Below are 20345 nucleotides of genomic sequence, written 5' to 3'. Positions count from 1 at the left end.
TACCTGGAAGCACAACCATTACTTGGGATCCGGCCTGAAAATCTCTCTGCGCAGCTCTCCTGTCGTACCACTCCGACATCTTACGTTGCGCCTTTTTCAGGAGTTTCCTAGCCAGTTTCTTCGCTCTAGTGAGACGTTCTTTGAACTTCTGGACATATTTATTCACCGTTCCCACGGTCGCTCCTAGTGTCCATCGTTCCCTCAGCATGGATAGCATGGCATATATAATATAGATAAATGGAAAGTAAGCCTTCTCAGGACCCACACGTCCTCCTTCGGCCTTACTAACCAATTCGGGGCACTCCTCCTGCTGTGACTCTCCGAGACGAGTGTGGTTTACCCCTGGAGAACCGGTGAGTGTCGCCTGCAACTCACCATTCGGGCTACTTTCGCCCTCCACTCGTTCTCTGGGTCCTACGCAGAGGTGATCTGTTCCCAGGCTGTCAGTCGACTCCTCAGCCCCATCAGATCCACAACCTCCTGGTTCTTCGCGTTGTCTCGGTGTCACAGTACAAACTGGGATCGCCACCAGTGCGATTCCCTTCTCGTCCCCACAGACGTTCAACTCTCCGCCTGTCTTCTTGTATTGTTCCAGGCATTCTTCGCCTTTCACGAGATGCGAGAGGACATATCCTCCACACGCGTCATTCCCCAAGATGACCTGTGCCTCCATCTTGGGCATTGATGTACAGACTCCCACCACTAGGGTCTGGCCGCCATATTCGGAATTTAAAGTTACCTGGTGTAGGGGCATCCTCACTGGGCCTCCCACAGTGGCCACCCGTGCCACCCCCACACTGGTACTTTCGTAACCCTCGGGGAACAGGGTTTCACTTACCAGGGTAAAGTCAGCCCCGGTGTCTCTTAGCATCTTCACTGGGATGGGGTCTGCGACCCCCATCCTTACGGTTCCATGACACATGAATGGGTGAACTTTCTTCTCCCCATTCAGCACGGGTTCATCCCGCACTCCCTCGGCCCTCTGGTCCTCGAACATCACTAAAGCAACGTGTCCCCGCTGCTTAGGGCGTCTGCATTCCCGCGCGACATGTCCGGGTATTCCGCAGTTGTAGCAGCGGCCCTTCGGCGGAGACCATCCGCCACCGCTCGCCTTAGCACTGCCTCCAGAGACCGTCACACCCTGTGTCTTTCCCGCCTGACTTGTCGTTTCTTTCCCTGCAGTAACAGTTCCCGAGCTCTCAGCTTGGTTCTCCTCTATCGGCTCTACAGCACCCTTTGATCCTCGGGTGTTCCAACTTGAGAGGTGGGATTTGGGAGAACTCGCTCCTGTCCTCCATCCATCCGTCCTTCTATAACTCCTATCGTTTCCGACGTATGCGGGTGGTCGGTGCTGTCCCTCTCGGCGTGGGCGTAGGGCTTCTTCTAACATGTCGGCCCGGTCGGCTGCGGCCCTCAGGTTCTTTATGTCCGCCTCCTTTATCCTCATCCTGATCTCCGGAGGGAGCACGGACATAAACTTTTCCATGACCATTAGTTCCTTGACCTCTTTGGCCGACCCCGCTTCTTCAGAGTCCAACCACTTAAGGAACTTTCTTTCCATGTCCCTCGCCGTCTCCGCATACGATTTTCCTGGCGACCGGGTACATTCTCTAAACCTCTTTCTGTAGCACTCTGGCGTGAGCTTAAAGGAACGGAGCACAGCTCGTTTTACCGCATCGTAGTTAGTGCATTCTTGGAAGTCGAGCATAGTGAAGGCTTCACGAGCTTCACCTGTGAGCCTCCCTTGGACCAACTCCGCCCACTCCGCCCTCGGCCACCTCTTCATAGCAGCAACTCTCTCAAAGTGATCAAAGAAACTTTCGGCTTCACTAGGCACAAAGACCGGCAGGTCTCGTTCCCTCACTCGTCGGTCTTCCTGTGGCGGGGCAGGGGCACCTAGTCCCAGTTCAGCTCGCTTCAGCTCCACCTCCTTGTTGGCTTCTATTTCCTGTTGTCTCAGCCCTCGCTCGTGTTCTTCCCTGCGTAGTTGTGCTTCTCGCTCGTGTTCTTCCCTGCGTAACTGTGCTTCTCGCTCTTGTTCTTCCCGGCGCCGCTGTGCTTCTCGTTCCTCACGCTGCATCTGTGCTTCTCGCTCCTCACGCTTCATCTGTGCCTCTGCTTCTCGTTCTCGCTCTTCCCGGCGCAGCTGTGCTTCCCGTTCCTCACGCTGCATCTGTGCTTCTCGCTCTTGCTCTTCTTTGCGCTGTTGTGCTTCTCGCTCTTCTTTGCGCTGCTGTGCCTCTTCTCTCCTCAGCTGCGCTTCTGCTTCTCGCTCTTCTTTGCGCTGCTGTGCTTCTGCTTCTCGCTCTTCCTTGCGCTGCTCTGCCTCCAGCTGCAGCTTCATTATTTCCAGCTTAATGCTGTGCCTGCTGCCGCTGGAGACCCTGCTGCTTCCACCAATACTCAGGTGTTCACCCTCACTGGCAGGTGTTTGGGGCCGTTCCTCCCCCAAAGCATCGTCTCGAGCCTTGAGCTGAGCCATTATCTCTAGTCTTCTTTCACCAACTCTGGCAGATTTCAGCTTTATTCCAAAATGATCGGCTATAGCCTGTAACTGTGCCTTGGTGCACTCTTCCAGCACCTGTTCGTCTCTAGAGTCAATAAACCTGGTTACTTTATCACCCTCCATCTTGTGCTATGAGTGATAACCTGCGCCTGATCTCTAACACCACTGCCAAGTACCACCACTGCAACCTTTACTTCGATCGAAATCCTGGCAAGGTCGCCAATGTTGGGGTTTCACCTCTCTATTAATTCTCTACCCTCACTCTGGGGTGAGCAATAGTTATACCCAAGGTAACTCACCGTAGCCCTGCGGGTCTTCCCTCGATCCTCACGGCGCCACTGCACGCCAGGAGAGTCTCCCAGTCAATCTTAACGGCCTCTTATCAAGAAAGAGTGAGAACACGACTCGTTCATATCGACTGTCGTGTGCCCTCCCCAACAATAGGGCTCTACGGTTAAACACTAGATCGCCAACTGGTGTTTAAGGTGGCCAGTAACACCATCAGTGGACTGGTGTATTCAGAGGTAGCCTTGGCAAGGTCACACTCAAAGATCAGGAATCAGGCAGGTACTTATTGTTATCACTCTATGCTTACTGGTATAGTATAGCCACAAGATCAATGGAGGGGATGATAAAAACACAAAGAGAGTTTTGTATTTTACTTAAAATGTATGAAAGATGTCACAAGGCCACACAATAATCGATAAATCAACTGATCCTGACTCGGCCGGTAATTCCCACGGATATTATGCGACCGCTAGAGGGCAACATTCTCCCCTCCTCATCAAGTGTCAAGAACAGCTGATCGCAATGGTCTCTCTGCGCGAAATTTGCTTGTTTTCTAGATTCACGCGCGCTGTTTCATTAAATTCTCCAATATTACTAGAAACTCGCACACTCGATATTGGCTAAATAAACCGTATTACTCAGTTACACTGTACTCAGGCTCAAACAGTCTTTTCTACAATCAATGCTATAATGATTCACTGTAATGGCTTCACATTGTTCTTCACTCAACAATATATTATGAACTATTAACACTGGAGTTTTCAGTACTTTCTCTCGTTGGCGATAACGCAATGATTCACTGTACTCACAAATGATTATTCACTGAATGAACATAGACATATATATGGTATATAAATCAATCATCAATACATGGAAAATAAATAGTTTCTGAGCACATAGCCTAACCTCCAAATACTGGCATAATATTATATATAATTTACCACTATATGTTCATATAAAAAATCTATAGAAAGATATACACAACACAGTAAATTTATCACTGGTTCCTGGTGCCTGTACACACCAATAATCAACATGAATATTACAAGTACTCTTGATAGTACTGTCTAGCACACTGGTGCTTTACCGTGACATGGGTGAGACTTGCTCACGACATATAAAATCCTCAGGCTAGATAATATAGCCGAATAACATAGCTAACTAAAGGGGAATGGGGAGGGAACTAGAAACACCTACTTCACCCTATCCCCTGATGAGAGTCGAGATGTAGCTCCTGGTCCTCGTGTCGGGAACGCCCCCACACTACACGTCGTCGTGTCCTACCAGAGCCTCTCGTCGTCCCACCGTTTGGCGCGTCGTCTCCGTGCCTCCTCACTGCAGGTCCGTCCTCCTCCTTGACTTCTTGAAGGTTGGAGTCGGTCTCCTGGCCGTCGTCTTCTCCCAGCAACGGCTGTCGCCTACGTCTCAGCTACAGTCGTCCGGTTTCCCCAAATAGTCCTCTCTTCCTCAGCTACCCAGTGGCTCTGTCAGCCACTACGCTGTCACGAACTGGTGAATTGCCACAGACGTTAACATACGTCACTGCACGGCTTCACTGCTACTGGCACAGTACCTGACTGGAGCACTTGTTGCTCAAATAACCGTCAATTCCCTCTTCTGGTTCAACACATGAACTAGGGAAGACTTCTCAGAGTACTGGCGGACTTCCGGTGACGCGTAAATCCACGGGAGCTGGAATAACTGTCCGACTGACAGGACCACTCGTCGCACGTCCGACCTCTATGACGTGTCGTGTCTGACTGCTGGCGCCAGCCCGGCGCGCTGGCCGGACCCCCTTCCTTCGTGACGTCACTTTTGCCACGGGAGGTTTTCATTGGCTCCCGGTGCCACATTGCTGTCGGTGACCAATCCGGTGCCACTGACGTCACACGGTTTTGGCGGGAGATCAGGGAAGCAAGCGCCATCTTGGCTCCCTAAAGGGCCTAAACCACAGGCCAAAATATTACTATTTCACAAATTTCTCGGCTCTCCGAGAACACTTCACTCTCTCCCATATATCAAATTGTAGCCTGCAACGTAGAGAACGCTTGGGAAAAGTAGACATGACTCTTACTGCAGGCGTGGGAGATTTATAAGGGGGGGGAACTCCGTCACAGCATCTATATTTATACTCATGAAATGAATGAAATGCCAAAAAACAGAGCTCAATTCCAATGCAATGTCATAGAAAATTTTTAAATAAAAATTAAAATAAATCGAAATCTAGAAAAGTTCAATTTGTCACTGCAATCTGAAACACTGAAATGGAATCGTAACATATTTAGTATAGTGTGTGTTGCTCTTACGTACAACAGATGGCGCTGTTTCTTAAAAAAAGAATGTTTTTACCTTTCTCAGGTGTGGCATCTATACCTATACTCATGAAATGAACGATATGGTAAACAACACAGCTCAATTCCAATGCAATGTCACAGAAAATTATTAAACCAAAATGAAAATAAATCGAAATCTATGAAAATTAAATTTTTAAATGCAATCGGAAACATTGAAATGGAATCATAACATTCGTAGTATAGCGTGTGTTGCAATTACATACAACAGATGGCGCTGTTTAAAAAAAGGTTTTTTACCTGTCATAGCTGTGGCATCTACAGTAGATATATGAAAACACACGCGTTTTTTAATGGAACCTTATGTCAAAATTTCCAAGCAATCGGTGTAGAACTTTCAGAGATTGCAGCATGTGTTGCTCCAATGTCCAACAGATGGTGCTGTTTAAAAAAAAAATCCTGTCACAGGTGAGGCATGTATATAGTAGGTATATAAAACCAAGCGCCTATTTGAATGCAACTTTGTGTCAAAATTTCAAAGCAATCGTTGAAGAGGTTTCGAAGATTTTCCTCACATGAAAAACACAGTTTTTGAAAAAAACAAGTTTTTCCTTTCACATACATAACATTTATATAATATGTATATAAAAACACGCTGAATGGAAGGTTGTGTGAAAATTTCAAAGCAATCGGTGAAGAACTTTCGGAGATTAGCGATTTTCAACAAACGAACATTTACATTTTTATTTATATAGATATAATATCTTAAAACTCCACACCCCAGAAGGATTCGAACCCAGACAGCCAGGAAGATTATGCACCATGACGTAACCAGTTTTTTAACTACTCGACCAACCGTGACTGTACAAAAGACATTGGTAACCGAGGCTATTTCCCCAACTGAGGAAAGTTGGGGAAATAGGATGCTGGGGAGAACAGAAAGAATAGTACAGCAATTTGCGTTGCTGTTCGAACTCCGAGCCCTCAAGTCTTACGGGAAGAGAGGCTTGTTTCCACTGATGATCATCGAAAAAGAGGTTGAGGGCTTTCTTTAACATTGATATTAATAAGAGATCATATTTGCCTATTTTTTGGGTACTGTAGGAAGGTGAACACCTCAGAAAGTAGGCTAACCTGGGGAGGGACAGGCATCTGGTGATGAGGTAAAGTGCATCATGAGCATCAATATTTTCAATTCTCCTTTCCATCTATAAGGTCAGCGATTTTCTTATCAAGGACCTCAAATATGGCTTTCAACTCCAGGGGGGGGGGGGGGGGAGGAGCTCCTAGGAGTGTGCTGTCTTTAGGTTTAGTTATATGGATATTCGGCAGAATACCCTCTATTCTCTCTAGGATGTCCTTTTTGGAACATATTATTTCGCACTTAAAAGAGTTCAGGATGATGCCTAAAATTGTACCTTGCTCCAGGATTTTTCTGAGGTCGTCATCAGGACATGCTGCATTAGGACAAGAACAAGCTGCATCAGGACAAGAACAAGCTGCATCAGGACAAGAACAAGCTGCATCAGGACAAGAACAAGCTGCATCAGGACAAGAACAAGCTGCATTAGGACAAGAACAAGCTGCATTAGGACAAGAACAAGCTGCATTAGGACAAGAACAAGCTGCATTAGGACAAGAACAAGCTGCATCAGGACAAGAACAAGCTGCATTAGGACAAGAACAAGCTGCATTAGGACAAGAACAAGCTGCATCAGGACAAGAACAAGCTGCAGCAGGACAAGAACAAGCTGCATTAGGACAAGAACAAGCTGCATTAGGACAAGAACAAGCTGCATTAGGACAAGAACAAGCTGCATCAGGACAAGAACAAGCTGTAGCAGGACAAGAACAAGCTGCATCAGGACAAGAACAAGCTGTAGCAGGACAAGAACAAGCTGCAGCAGGACAAGAACAAGCTGCAGCAGGACAAGAACAAGCTGCAGCAGGACAAGAACAAGCTGCAGCAGGACAAGAACAAGCTGCAGCAGGACAAGAACAAGCTGCATCAGGACAAGAACAAGCTGCATCAGGACAAGAACAAGCTGCATCAGGACAAGAACAAGCTGCAGCAGGACAAGAACAAGCTGCAGCAGGACAAGAACAAGCTGCATCAGGAAAAGAACAAGCTGCATCAGGACAAGAACAAGCTGCAGCTGGACAAGAACAAGCTGCATCAGGACAAGAACAAACTGCATCAGGAAAAGAACAAGCTGCATCAGGACAAGAACAAGCTGCAGCAGGACAAGAACAAGCTGCAGCAGGACAAGAACAAACTGCAGCTGGACATGAACAAACTGCACCAGGACAAGAACTAGCTGCAGCAGGACAAGAACAGACTGCAGCTGGACAAAAACAAGCTGCAGCAGGACAAGAACAAGCTGCATCAGGACAAGAACAAGCTGCAGCTGGACAAGAACAAGCTGCAGCTGGACAAGAACAAACTGCAGCTGGACAAAAACAAGCTGCATCAGGACATGAACAAACTGCACCAGGACAAGAACTAGCTGCAGCAGGACAAGAACAGACTGCAGCTGGACAAAAACAAGCTGCAGCAGGACAAGAACAAACTGCAGCTGGACAAAAACAAGCTGCAGCAGGACAAGAACAAGCTGCAGCTGGACAAGAACAAGCTGCATCAGCACAAGAACAAGCTGCAGCTGGACAAGAACAAGATGCAGCAGGACAAGAACAAGCTGCAGCTGGACAAGAACAAGATGCAGCAGGACAAGAACAAGCTGCATCAGCACAAGAACAAGCTGCAGCAGGACAAGAACAGACTGCAGCTGGACAAAAACAAGCTGCAGCAGGACAAGAACAAACTGCAGCTGGACAAAAACAAGCTGCAGCAGGACAAGAACAAGATGCAGCAGGACAAGAACAAGCTGCATCAGCACAAGAACAAGCTGCAGCAGGACAAGAACAAGCTGCAGCTGGACAAGAACAAGCTGCAGCTGGACAAGAACAAGCTGCATCAGCACAAGAACAAGCTGCATCAGCACAAGAACAAGCTGCAGCTGGACAAGAACAAGATGCAGCAGGACAAGAACAAGCTGCATCAGCACAAGAACAAGCTGCAGCTGGACAAGAACAAGATGCAGCAGGACAAGAACAAGCTGCATCAGCACAAGAACAAGCTGCAGCAAAAGAGCATCATGATGGTGTAAATTAATAATATGTAGGACACATTCCTACATATTGTTATGAACCCCCAGGAGGCCTAATGAGGTAGATCTGCCTCATGTGAGTTAATCCCCATCAGACCAGATTAATTAAAATGGATTAATCACTGCAAACTTTAGTAATTATGACTAAGGAGAAGAAAGGCAGAGGGCAAGCATGTTAAGGAAACAAGGTAAGATGATATATCGAAAGGATGTTTCGAAACGTGACGTGGGCGAAGGTCTTAAGAGTCACTCGAGTCGACGGAGACACACGTACGTTGTTGCCTCCTATGAAGAAGGAAGTTTGTATTTGTTGGAGCACTGGTATTATATATGCGTGATGCTAGTTTGTTGGACCTGATGATAATATGTTATTATTTCTATATTCTTTGTATTTTTGTAATAAATGTTTGTCTGTAGACAACTTGTCTTTGCACTCGTCCTGGTAAGAATTTCTAGAAAGAGAGAGGGAAAGAAACAGCTGCAGGTCGGTTGAGAGCAGACATAATATCATAAAGAGGAACTGGAAACAGGTCATCCCAAAGCATGGGAGAGTGAGGGTGAGTCAAAGTGGCTCAGTGGGGCCAGATTTGACAATAGGCCAGATATGAGCCGATTCTCCATGTAAGGTGACGTTGAGCCCCTTCTCCTTAGGTAAGATAATTACAGGGTGATTCTCAAGTGTGTGTGTGCTCCATTGGTGATTGATTGCAGTAGTAGTTTTTATATTATTTTATCAAAGGGTCTCAGATAATAAAAATTAGTGCCCCCCCCCCCCTCCCCTCCACGAAAATATGGAAAAGAATCCCATCTCTAAAACAGAGAAGGCTGTAAGAGAACAAGAACAAGTTGTAGGAGGACATAAAGAAGTTAAAAAAAGAGCATAAACACACTGTAGGGTTTTATCATCCAGCAGAACGTGACTAAGCTGCAGAACATGACTAAGCTGCAGAACATGACTAAGCTGCAGAACATGACTAAGCTGCAGAACGTGACTAAGCTGCAGAACATGACTAAGCTGCAGAACATGACTAAGCTGCAGAACATGACTAAGCTGCAGAACATGACTAAGCTGCAGAACATGATTAAGCTGCAGAACGTGACTAAGCTGCTGAACATGACTAAGCTGCAGAACATTACCAAGCTGCAGAACGTGACTAAGCTGCAGAACATGACTAAGCTGCAGAACATTACCAAGCTGCAGAACATTACTAAGCTGCAGAACATTACCAAACTGCAGAACGTGACTAAGCTGCAGAACATGACTAAGCTGCAGAACATGACTAAGCTGCAGAACATGACTAAGCTGCAGAACGTGACTAAGCTGCAGAACATGACTAAGCTGCAGAACATGACTAAGCTGCAGGACATGACTAAGCTGCAGAACGTGACTAAGCTGCAGAACGTGACTAAGCTGCAGGACATTACCAAGCTGCAGAACATGACTAAGCTGCAGAACGTGACTAAGCTGCAGAACATGACTAAGCTGCAGAACGTGACTAAGCTGCAGAACGTGACTAAGCTGCAGAACGTGACTAAGCTGCAGAACGTGACTAATGTCGGAAAATCCGACACCATTTAATATATCATACAGATAATAGCTGTATTACCAACAAGTTACCCATAGAAAACGTAACTTGTAGTGGAATTACCGTCTGTAGAAAGCGGGATATCATCACCACATACTATTATAATTCACCAGCTATTCTGCTGGGAATTATTCTTAAATACATAAGTCTTTGGACTTTACCATCATAAAAACATCTTATATAAATTAACTTAATTATCAATATTAAAGTAGAGTAAATGTGACCCTTCTATCACGTTCTGAAATCTGGACAATGTAAGCCAGGCGTCAGAGTGGAGGGAGGAGGGCAGCCATTGTTGTTATTGAGACCAGAGGCTCACACGGGAGCAAATTCGGCTCCTGTTAAATTTACTTGGACGTAGTGTTATGGAAACTAAAAGTGTACCATTATCAACACGCTGTCTACAAATTCAAGTTAAGTGTCTATCCGAAACCCATTATCTATCATTAGTGGCCATTAATGTCATTGGGTAGGGTTATCCGGTTAGATCACATGGAAGCCTCAAACTAAAGGTAATTAAGCCAGGTCTTCATGTTCCATGTACTGTTTTCTCTGATATACTTGTCATATATAGGTATCTGGCTTCACAGCTAGCGCACTTTTGACAGGTCAAGACGAGGATGCAAGATTATGTGCACCAGTTACTGGGTGATAGAAGCTACCTCAAAGAGGATAATTTGGTGTCTACACCCTAGTTATACCTGGTGGACTAACCTGCTGTACTATAAGATAAGGAACCTCATCAATGTATGTAGCTATTACTGTAGTTTGATTGGCTGCATATATATTAATATAATAACCCCCCCTAATGTGTAGAGGATCGATTTGTGAGATTATGAGATTATTGCAGAAATACAGTCCACTTATCATTATACAAATTGCTATCGAAGTATATAAATTAACGTAAATATAAATTCATATAAATTAAATAAATATAAATCTCACAGGTCGGTTCCCACATTATTTGGACCTTCGGAACCGGATGACGGATTATTTGATCCTTTGAACCCACATTTGGTCATCTTAGTACCGGATGAACCAGTTAACCAAACCAGTGGATTCATTAAATATACTAGTGCAGTGTTATTTAAACAAAGCCAGTCAAGACAGCGGCGTTGCCTCGTGGGAGCTCAGGAGCCTCCCTCAGCCCAGATCAGCCTTAGTCAGCGGTTTCATGCACACCCACAGAAATTTGGTGGCGTGTTATTTCGTGAAATGACAGCGCTAATATAGAATCCAGCCAAATTAGTGACTGTGTCTTCGCGAGATTGTTCACGGATTTCGTGGTGTTACATTTCGCGAGAGATTATCCACGAATTTTGTGGACTTTATTTCGCGAGGTCACTAATAACATTTAATACTTCTAGATAATATTAGAAGTTTCATAGAGGCTAATTAAGAGGCTATTATCAATAATTGTGTATATTATTTCTCCAAGATAGAGAATTATTTAATATATATTGCACTAGTGATCACAGTATAATATTTACTAATTGCCAACCCACAACAGGGTAGGATATTAACCATTGACTAGTTGAACTATTATCGTTCATCCTAGTCCCATTATTACAATAGTCAGTTGTACTATATTGAACAACCTAACACCATTAATGAATGGTCCAGACCCTATTTTGGGTGTAATTTTTATCAACTCGAGTTGAGTTGTATATATAATAAATTACTTATGATCATTACACCTTTGAGTGATTAATTAGTGTCTCTACCATCCTAGGGTGATATAGAAGAGCTAACCTAAAGGTACTTCCAGTGACACTGGTTTATCACTCAAATCATTAGTGTGTATGATTGTATATATATAATGTGTATTAATTTTAAGTGCTAACCTCTGGTAGAGGTAGGATTATTGCCTAGTGAGTGCAGAATTTACCCTAGGCTACCATCAGTGCTTGTTCAGTATTATGAGCAGCCCAAGTACAAGTCCCACAAGGCTTCACCAACTAGCCAGTATGGATAATGCAGGGAGAATGAAAAGAACCCTTGCAGGTCTTAAAGGCCACTTAACAAGACAGATCAAGAAATGTGAAGATTTGTCACAACAATCTCAAGTTGATTATGCTGACCTGGAAAGCTATTATCAAGCAGCTGCAGGTAAATTTGAGCAAATCAAATGCCAAATAGCAACATATGTGGCTGAACTTGCCAACACTAATTTATCAGAAACAGAAATAGACGACATTATGGTTGATCTTGCGAATTATGAAGATCAGACTCAAGCCACGTTACAGCCTTATGTCAAATTAATTGCCCAGAACAAGGCAGCAACAACAACAACAGTTGCATCTAATACGAGTCAAGCAGAAGCTCGACTCCCTCCAATTAATTTACCCACTTTCTCAGGAAAAGATGAGGAAGATTGGGACGAATTTTGGAACAAATTCGTTGACCTTGTAGACTCAAAACAATCTTTACCAAAGAATAGTAAATTCTCTTATTTGCAAGGCCAATTATCAGGTGAGGCTAAAACAGTAGTATCCCATCTGAGATTAACTAATGACGGCTATGATCTGGCAGTAAAACTCCTCAAGGATAATTATGCTGATCCAGAAGTAAGAACATCACATTTAGTTCATGAGCTGTTGCATTTACCCCCACCGGAGGCTTCAGCTGATTCACTCCAAGTCTTCAAGCTGGAGGTAGAATCATTGATCAATGCCCTCAGCCTGGCAGCAGATACAAACGGGGCTGAGTGGGTCTTGAAAATAATTGTCCAGGAGAAAATACCTAGGGACATATTGAGACAAATGAGTGCTCATTACAATAAAAGTATCTTATCCATGAATGAAATATCTGAAGGTTTAAAGTCAGTAGTTCATCAATTACGAACACATGACAAATTAAAACCACCAAGTAAACCCTCAGAAACCAATAATAGTAAACCACAGAGTACCAAAGGTACTCCAAATCAATCTAGACAATATAATTCAACACCAAAGTGGAACAGTAGCAGTGTGGGCGTATATGCAGTGGGACCCTCCAAGCCTATAGTTACTGTGTCACCCAAGAACGTGACACCAAAGGGTACTGGAAGCTATGGAACATGTTTGTTCTGCAATGAGAAACATTCAATGTACCACTGCTCTAATTATCCTGATAGTGACGCCCGTGTTGAGCGACTCAAAGATTTGCAACATTGCACGAGGTGCCTCAGGAAACATAACATCAAGGACTGTGATACCCAATTACACACCTGTAATAGGTGTAACAAAGGTCAGCACCATGCAGCATTGTGCAGAGACACCAAAACAACGTCTCCAAACCCCAAGGTGGAAGATAGCATTCCCACCTCAGTACAGTACTGCAAGGTGCAACCAACAAAGAGTGTCCATACGGCAAAGTCTAAAGGTAATACGACTTTGCCTACTGCCCAAATTACCATCCTGAATAAGAGGGCCAAGGTCCATACCCGTGGGTTGTTTGACCAAGGATCCCAGAGAACATATATCACCAAAAAGTTGGCAGATGAATTACAATTAAGGCCTGTAGCCCAGATGTCATTCAACATCTCAGGGTTTGTAACAGATGCAGGACCTCAAGTCTACCAGGTGGTACAACCATCAGTACGCTTAGGCAGGTACGTCTGTCGAGTACAAGCCATTGTGGTGGACAAAATACCAGTAGACCTACAAGTTCAAGGTCTGAGAGCAACAGCCAAATTCCTGAGAAATAGAGGAATAAAATTGGCAGATAATATTAAGTCTGATCACCTCACCGACTTCGGTCTCCTTGTAGGGACAGACTATTGCCATCGATTCATCGGTAGCCCTACTAAATATCAGGGTATAACCATGTTAAACTCTGCAGGAGGTAAATTAATCTCAGGCCCAGTAACAAGCCTGAGGAGACCTATGCCTGCAGATAAACAATACCAGTAGAAATCTAAATTTGTCAGCTGATTATATTTCTCCAGTAGCATTATACTAAGGAGATTACAGCTGACTATAGCATCAGACGTTGATGTTAGTATCATCATTTAAAGCTGAAGATGAGTTCATGAGGCCTCAGTGGCAAATCAGTGAACAGTAGCCTAAAACAGCTACAAGTCACTGCGACCAATGTCACTGAACCCACTGCAGTCTCAGAACCATACTTTACTTTAATGATGAGCTATTCAATCTTCTGAATCAATTAACTAAATTAAACCCCAATAAATCTGATGACTGATTTGATACATTTATTATTTAATCAAGATGTATTTCATGGGCCTCAGTGTTTATATATCAGTGACTAGTTACCTGAACAAACTTCAAGTTATATCTATGTCACTGATCTCACTGCAGTCCCTGAATCATACTTGACTGTAGTACTTGATCACATCCAGTCTTCTGGGTTAAATAATATGTAATTAGGCTTGAATATTAGCCTTTCAAGAGTTGACAGGGAAATGAAATCGCATTAGACTTCTAACCCCTGCAACTCTAGTACGGGACATCCGTCCTGTACGAACAGACGCACAAATGTGTGATTAATCTAATAATTCGAAGGAGGAGTATCGGTGTTCGTCTGTTCTAAACAGGACTTCGACCCGTGAGCAGCCCCCTGGGGAATTATGTCGGAAAATCCGACACCATTTAATATATCATACAGATAATAGCTGTATTACCAACAAGTTACCCATAGAAAACGTAACTTGTAGTGGAATTACCGTCTGTAGAAAGCGGGATATCATCACCACATACTATTATAATTCACCAGCTATTCTGCTGGGAATTATTCTTAAATACATAAGTCTTTGGACTTTACCATCATAAAAACATCTTATATAAATTAACTTAATTATCAATATTAAAGTAGAGTAAATGTGACCCTTCTATCACGTTCTGAAATCTGGACAATGTAAGCCAGGCGTCAGAGTGGAGGGAGGAGGGCAGCCATTGTTGTTATTGAGACCAGAGGCTCACACGGGAGCAAATTCGGCTCCTGTTAAATTTACTTGGACGTAGTGTTATGGAAACTAAAAGTGTACCATTATCAACACGCTGTCTACAAATTCAAGTTAAGTGTCTATCCGAAACCCATTATCTATCATTAGTGGCCATTAATGTCATTGGGTAGGGTTATCCGGTTAGATCACATGGAAGCCTCAAACTAAAGGTAATTAAGCCAGGTCTTCATGTTCCATGTACTGTTTTCTCTGATATACTTGTCATATATAGGTATCTGGCTTCACAGCTAGCGCACTTTTGACAGGTCAAGACGAGGATGCAAGATTATGTGCACCAGTTACTGGGTGATAGAAGCTACCTCAAAGAGGATAATTTGGTGTCTACACCCTAGTTATACCTGGTGGACTAACCTGCTGTACTATAAGATAAGGAACCTCATCAATGTATGTAGCTATTACTGTAGTTTGATTGGCTGCATATATATTAATATAATAACCCCCCCTAATGTGTAGAGGATCGATTTGTGAGATTATGAGATTATTGCAGAAATACAGTCCACTTATCATTATACAAATTGCTATCGAAGTATATAAATTAACGTAAATATAAATTCATATAAATTAAATAAATATAAATCTCACAGGTCGGTTCCCACAACTAAGCTGCAGGACATGACTAAGCTGCAGAACATTACCAAGCTGCAGAACATTACCAAGCTGCAGAACGTGACTAAGCTGCAGAACGTGACTAAGCTGCAGGACATGACTAAGCTGCAGAACGTGACTAAGCTGCAGAACATGACTAAGCTGCAGGACATGACTAAGCTGCAGGACATGACTAAGCTGCAGAACGTGACTAAGCTGCAGAACGTGACTAAGCTGCAGAACATGACTAAGCTGCAGAACGTGACTAAGCTGCAGAACATGACCAAGCTGCAGAACATAACCAAACTGCAGAATATAACCAAGCTGCAGGACATGACCAATAAAATATGGTGATAAACTGCATAACTTAAACGTGTGCAAGAGTAAATGAAGAAGCTAAAGCAAAGAAATAACCATTAGGATAATTAATAATCATAGATGAACACGCAGTCTACTAGGTACTGTTTTACCAGGACTTACCAGGACTTGCCACAACTCACGAGGACTCGCCAGGACTCACCATGACTCATCAGAACACAACAACAGGACTCGTCAGGACTCACCAGGACTCACCAGGACTCGCTGGCCTTCACTAGGACTCACCAACACTCACCAGAACTCACTAGGACTCACCAGGACTTGTCAGGACTCACCTTACAATATTGAGTCCCAGGAAGATGAAAGCCGAGTACTGCCAGCCCACCAGGTAGGGCTCGTTGATGTGTAGAGGGAAGCACATGGCGTTACTCCCGTAGAAGCTGCTCACCCACAGCGCTGTCAACAGAATACTGTGAGGTGAGGTAACCATTGTGTGAGGTGTTCTAGGGTGAGGTATGGCGAGGGAGAAGAATTGTGTGAGTGAGGAACTCTTGTTAGTGAGGTATTGTGTGGGTGAGGGACTCGTTAGTGAGGTATTGTGTGGGTGAGGGACTCGTTAGTGAGGTATTGTGTGGGTGAGGAACTCTTGTTAGTGAGGTATTGTGTGGGTGAGGGACTCGTTAGTGAGGTATTGTGTGGGTGAGGGACTCGTTAGTGAGGTATTGTGTGGGTGAGGAACTCTTGTTAGTGAGGTATTGTGTGGGTGAGGGACTCGTTAGTGAGGTATTTTTTGGGTGAGGGAATCTGGAAGTGAGGTATTATGTGATTAAACCTCACATGCCTGGGAGACAGAGGTGTTAGAGGGGACATGATCACCACATACAAGATTCTCAGAGGAATTGATAGGGTAGATAAAGACAGACTATTTAACACAAGGGGCACACGCACCAGGGGATACAGATTACATACCAAACACCCCACAGGATACCTCACTAATACTCCACATAATATCTCATTAACACACTACAGTTTACCTCATTAACACACCACAGGAAACCTCACTAGCATCCCTCAGAAATCCTCAATAACACACCACAGAATACCTCACTTACACACCACAAGATACCTCACTAACAAACCACATTAAACCTCACTAACACACCACAGTAATCCTCACTAGCACATCACAGGATACCTCACTAACACACCACAGGATACCTTACTAACACCCAGAAGGAAACCTCACTATCACCCCACAGGGAACCTCACTAACATCCCGCAGGAAACCTTACTAACACACCACAGGATACCCCACTAACACACCACAGCATATCTCACAAACACACCACAGGATACATAACTAACTCACCACTGGATACTCACTCCCACACATCAGGATACGTCTCTAAGTCACCACTGGGTATCTCACTAACACAACACGGGATAACTCTCTAAAACACCACAGGAAACCTCACTAACACCCCAGAGGAAACCTCATTAGCATCCCACAGGAAACCTCACTAACACACAACAGGATACCTCACTAACTCACTACAGGAATCCTTAATAACACACCACAGGATACCTCACTAAGACACCACTGGATACTTCACTAACACACCAAAGGATAACTTACTTACACCTCAAAGGAAACCTCACTAACACACCACAGGAAGCTTCACTAACACCCCACATGAAACCTAACTAGCACACCACAGGATACTTCACTAACACACCATAGGATACCTCACTAACACACTACAGAATACATCACTAGCACACCACAGGATATCTCACTAACACACCACAGGATACCTCACTAACACACTACAAGATACATCACTAAAACACCACAGGATACCTCACTAACACACCTCAGGATACATCACTAACACACCAAAGGAAACCTCACTAACACACAACAGGATAGCTCACTAACACACCACAGGATACCTCGCTAAAACACCACACGATACGTCACTAACACACCACAATATATCTCACAATCTCACAAAATGATACCTCTCTACCACACCAAAGGATTCCTCATTGACACACCACAGGATACCTTACTAACAAACCACAGAATACCTCACAAACACACTCCACAGTGTACCTCATAAACACTCCATAGTATACCTCACTAACAACCTGCATGATACCTCACTACCACACCACAGTATACCTCACAAACATCCTCCAGGATACCTCATTAACACACCACAGAATACCTCCCTATCGCACCACAGGATACCTCACTAACACCCCACAGGATACCTCACTAACACACAGGAGGAAACCCCAATAACACCCCAACAGGATATCTCACTAGCACACCACAGGACACCTCACTAACACACCACAGTATACCTCCCTTATACCATAAGATATCTCTCTAGCACTCCACAGGATATCTAAACTATCACACCAGGAATCCTCACTAGCATCCCATAGGAATCCTCAATAACACACCACAGAATACCTCACTAACACACCACAGGATACCTCATTAACACCCCACAGGATACATCACTAACACCTCACAGGAAACCTCACCCCACAGGAAACCTCACTAACACACCACATGATACCTTACTAAGACACGACAGGATACATCACTAACACACCACAGGATACATCACTAACACACCACAAGATACCTCACTAGCACACAAAAAGATACCTCAAAAACATACCAACGGATGCCTCACTAACACACAACAGGATACCTCCCTAACACCCCACAGGATAACACCCTAACGCACCACAGTATACCTAACTAACCCAACACAGGATTCCTCACTAACACACAAAAGGATACCTCACTAACACACAGCAGGATACCTAACTAACACACCACAGGATAACTCACTAAAACACCACAGGATACCTCACTAACACACCACAATATACCTCACAATCACACAATATGATACCTGTCTAACACACCAAAGGATACCTCACTGACACACCACAGTATTCCTCACTAAAACACCACAAAATGGCTCAAAACAAACCACAATATACCTCAATAACACACCAGAGAAAACATCATAAACACATAAGAGAATGCCTCACAAAAACACCACAGGATACCTTACTAACACATCAAAAGATACCTCACTAACACCTCACAGGAAACCTCACCCCACAGGAAACCTCACTAACACACCACATGATACCTTACTAAGACACGACAGGATACCTCGCTAACACACCACAGGATACCTCACTAACACACCACAGTATACCTTACTAACATCCCAAAGGATACCTCACTAACACACAACAGTATACCTCACTAAGACATCACAGAATACCTCACTAACTCTCTACAGGATACCTCACTCATGCCCCACAGGATACCTCACTAACACCTCACAGGAAACTTCACTGACACAACACCAGAAACATAACTAACATCCCACAGGAATCCTCAATAACACACCACAGGATACTTCACTAACAAACCACAGTATACCTCACTAACACACTCTACAGTGTTCCTCATAAACAATCCACAATATACCTCACTAACAACCTACATGATACCTCACAAATATCCTTCAGGATACCTCAATAACACACCACAGGATACCTCACTATCACACAACAGAAAACGTCACTAAAACACCACAGGGTACCTTACTAACACACCAATGTATACCTCACAAACACTCCAGAGTATACCTCACTATAAAACTACAGGATACATCACTAACACACCACAGGATAACTCAATTACTCACTACAAGATTCCCCAATAACACACCACAGGGCACTTCACTAACTCATCTGAATACCTCACTAACACACCAATGGATTCCTCACTAACATATCACAGGGTACCTCACTTACACACCACAGGATACCTCACTAACACAGCACAGTATACCACACTAACACACCACAGTATACCTCACTAACACCCTACAGAATACCTCTCTAACACCCCCACACGATACCTCACTAACCCCCAATAGTATACTTCACTAACACCCCACAGGATACCTCACTAACAAACCACATGATACCTCACTAACACACCACAGGATACCTCTCTAACACCCCACAGGGTACCTCATTAACACACAACAGGACACCTCACTAACACACCATGGTATAACTCACTAACAGACAAAAGGATACCAAACTAACTCCAAACACGATACCTCACTAACACTCCACAGGATTCCTCACGAACACACCAAAGGATGCCTTACTAACAACCCCCAGGATACCTCTTTAACACACACCAAAGAATGCCTGACTAAAACACCTCAGGATTCCTCACTGACACACCACAGAATACCTCACTAACACACCTCAGCATACCTCACTTAGACACAACAGGATACCTCCTTAAGACACCACAGGATACCTCAATAACACACCACATGATACCTCACTAACTCGAAACAGGATACCTCACTAACTCATCACAGGTTACTCATTAACACACCACAGGTTACCTCACTGACTCACCACTGGTTATCTCACTAACAATCCACAGGATACCTCACTAACACACCACAAGAAACCTCACTAACATCCCACTGGAAACCTCACTAGCATCCCACATGAAACCTCACTAACACATTACAGGATACCTCACTAACACACCACAGGAAATCTCACTAA

At 44.2% G+C, this 20345-nt stretch overlaps 1 protein-coding gene across 1 annotated transcript in view; it reads right to left on the bottom strand.

Annotated features, from left to right (window-relative positions):
* The window catches only part of LOC123756223 (relaxin receptor 1-like), an 89373-nt gene that overhangs the window by 55035 nt on the left and 13993 nt on the right, over positions 1–20345 (bottom strand). Inside the window, exon 3 of the mRNA XM_069336684.1 lies at positions 16040–16160. Coding sequence (XP_069192785.1) covers positions 16040–16160 — 121 coding nt within the window. The remainder of the gene's footprint in view (positions 1–16039; positions 16161–20345) is intronic.

Source organism: Procambarus clarkii, chromosome 36 (genome assembly GCF_040958095.1).
Source record: "Procambarus clarkii isolate CNS0578487 chromosome 36, FALCON_Pclarkii_2.0, whole genome shotgun sequence".
Classification (NCBI taxonomy): domain Eukaryota; kingdom Metazoa; phylum Arthropoda; class Malacostraca; order Decapoda; family Cambaridae; genus Procambarus; species Procambarus clarkii.
The sequence above is the reverse complement of the archived record's forward strand: the minus strand, read 5'-3'. Positions and strand labels throughout refer to the sequence as shown.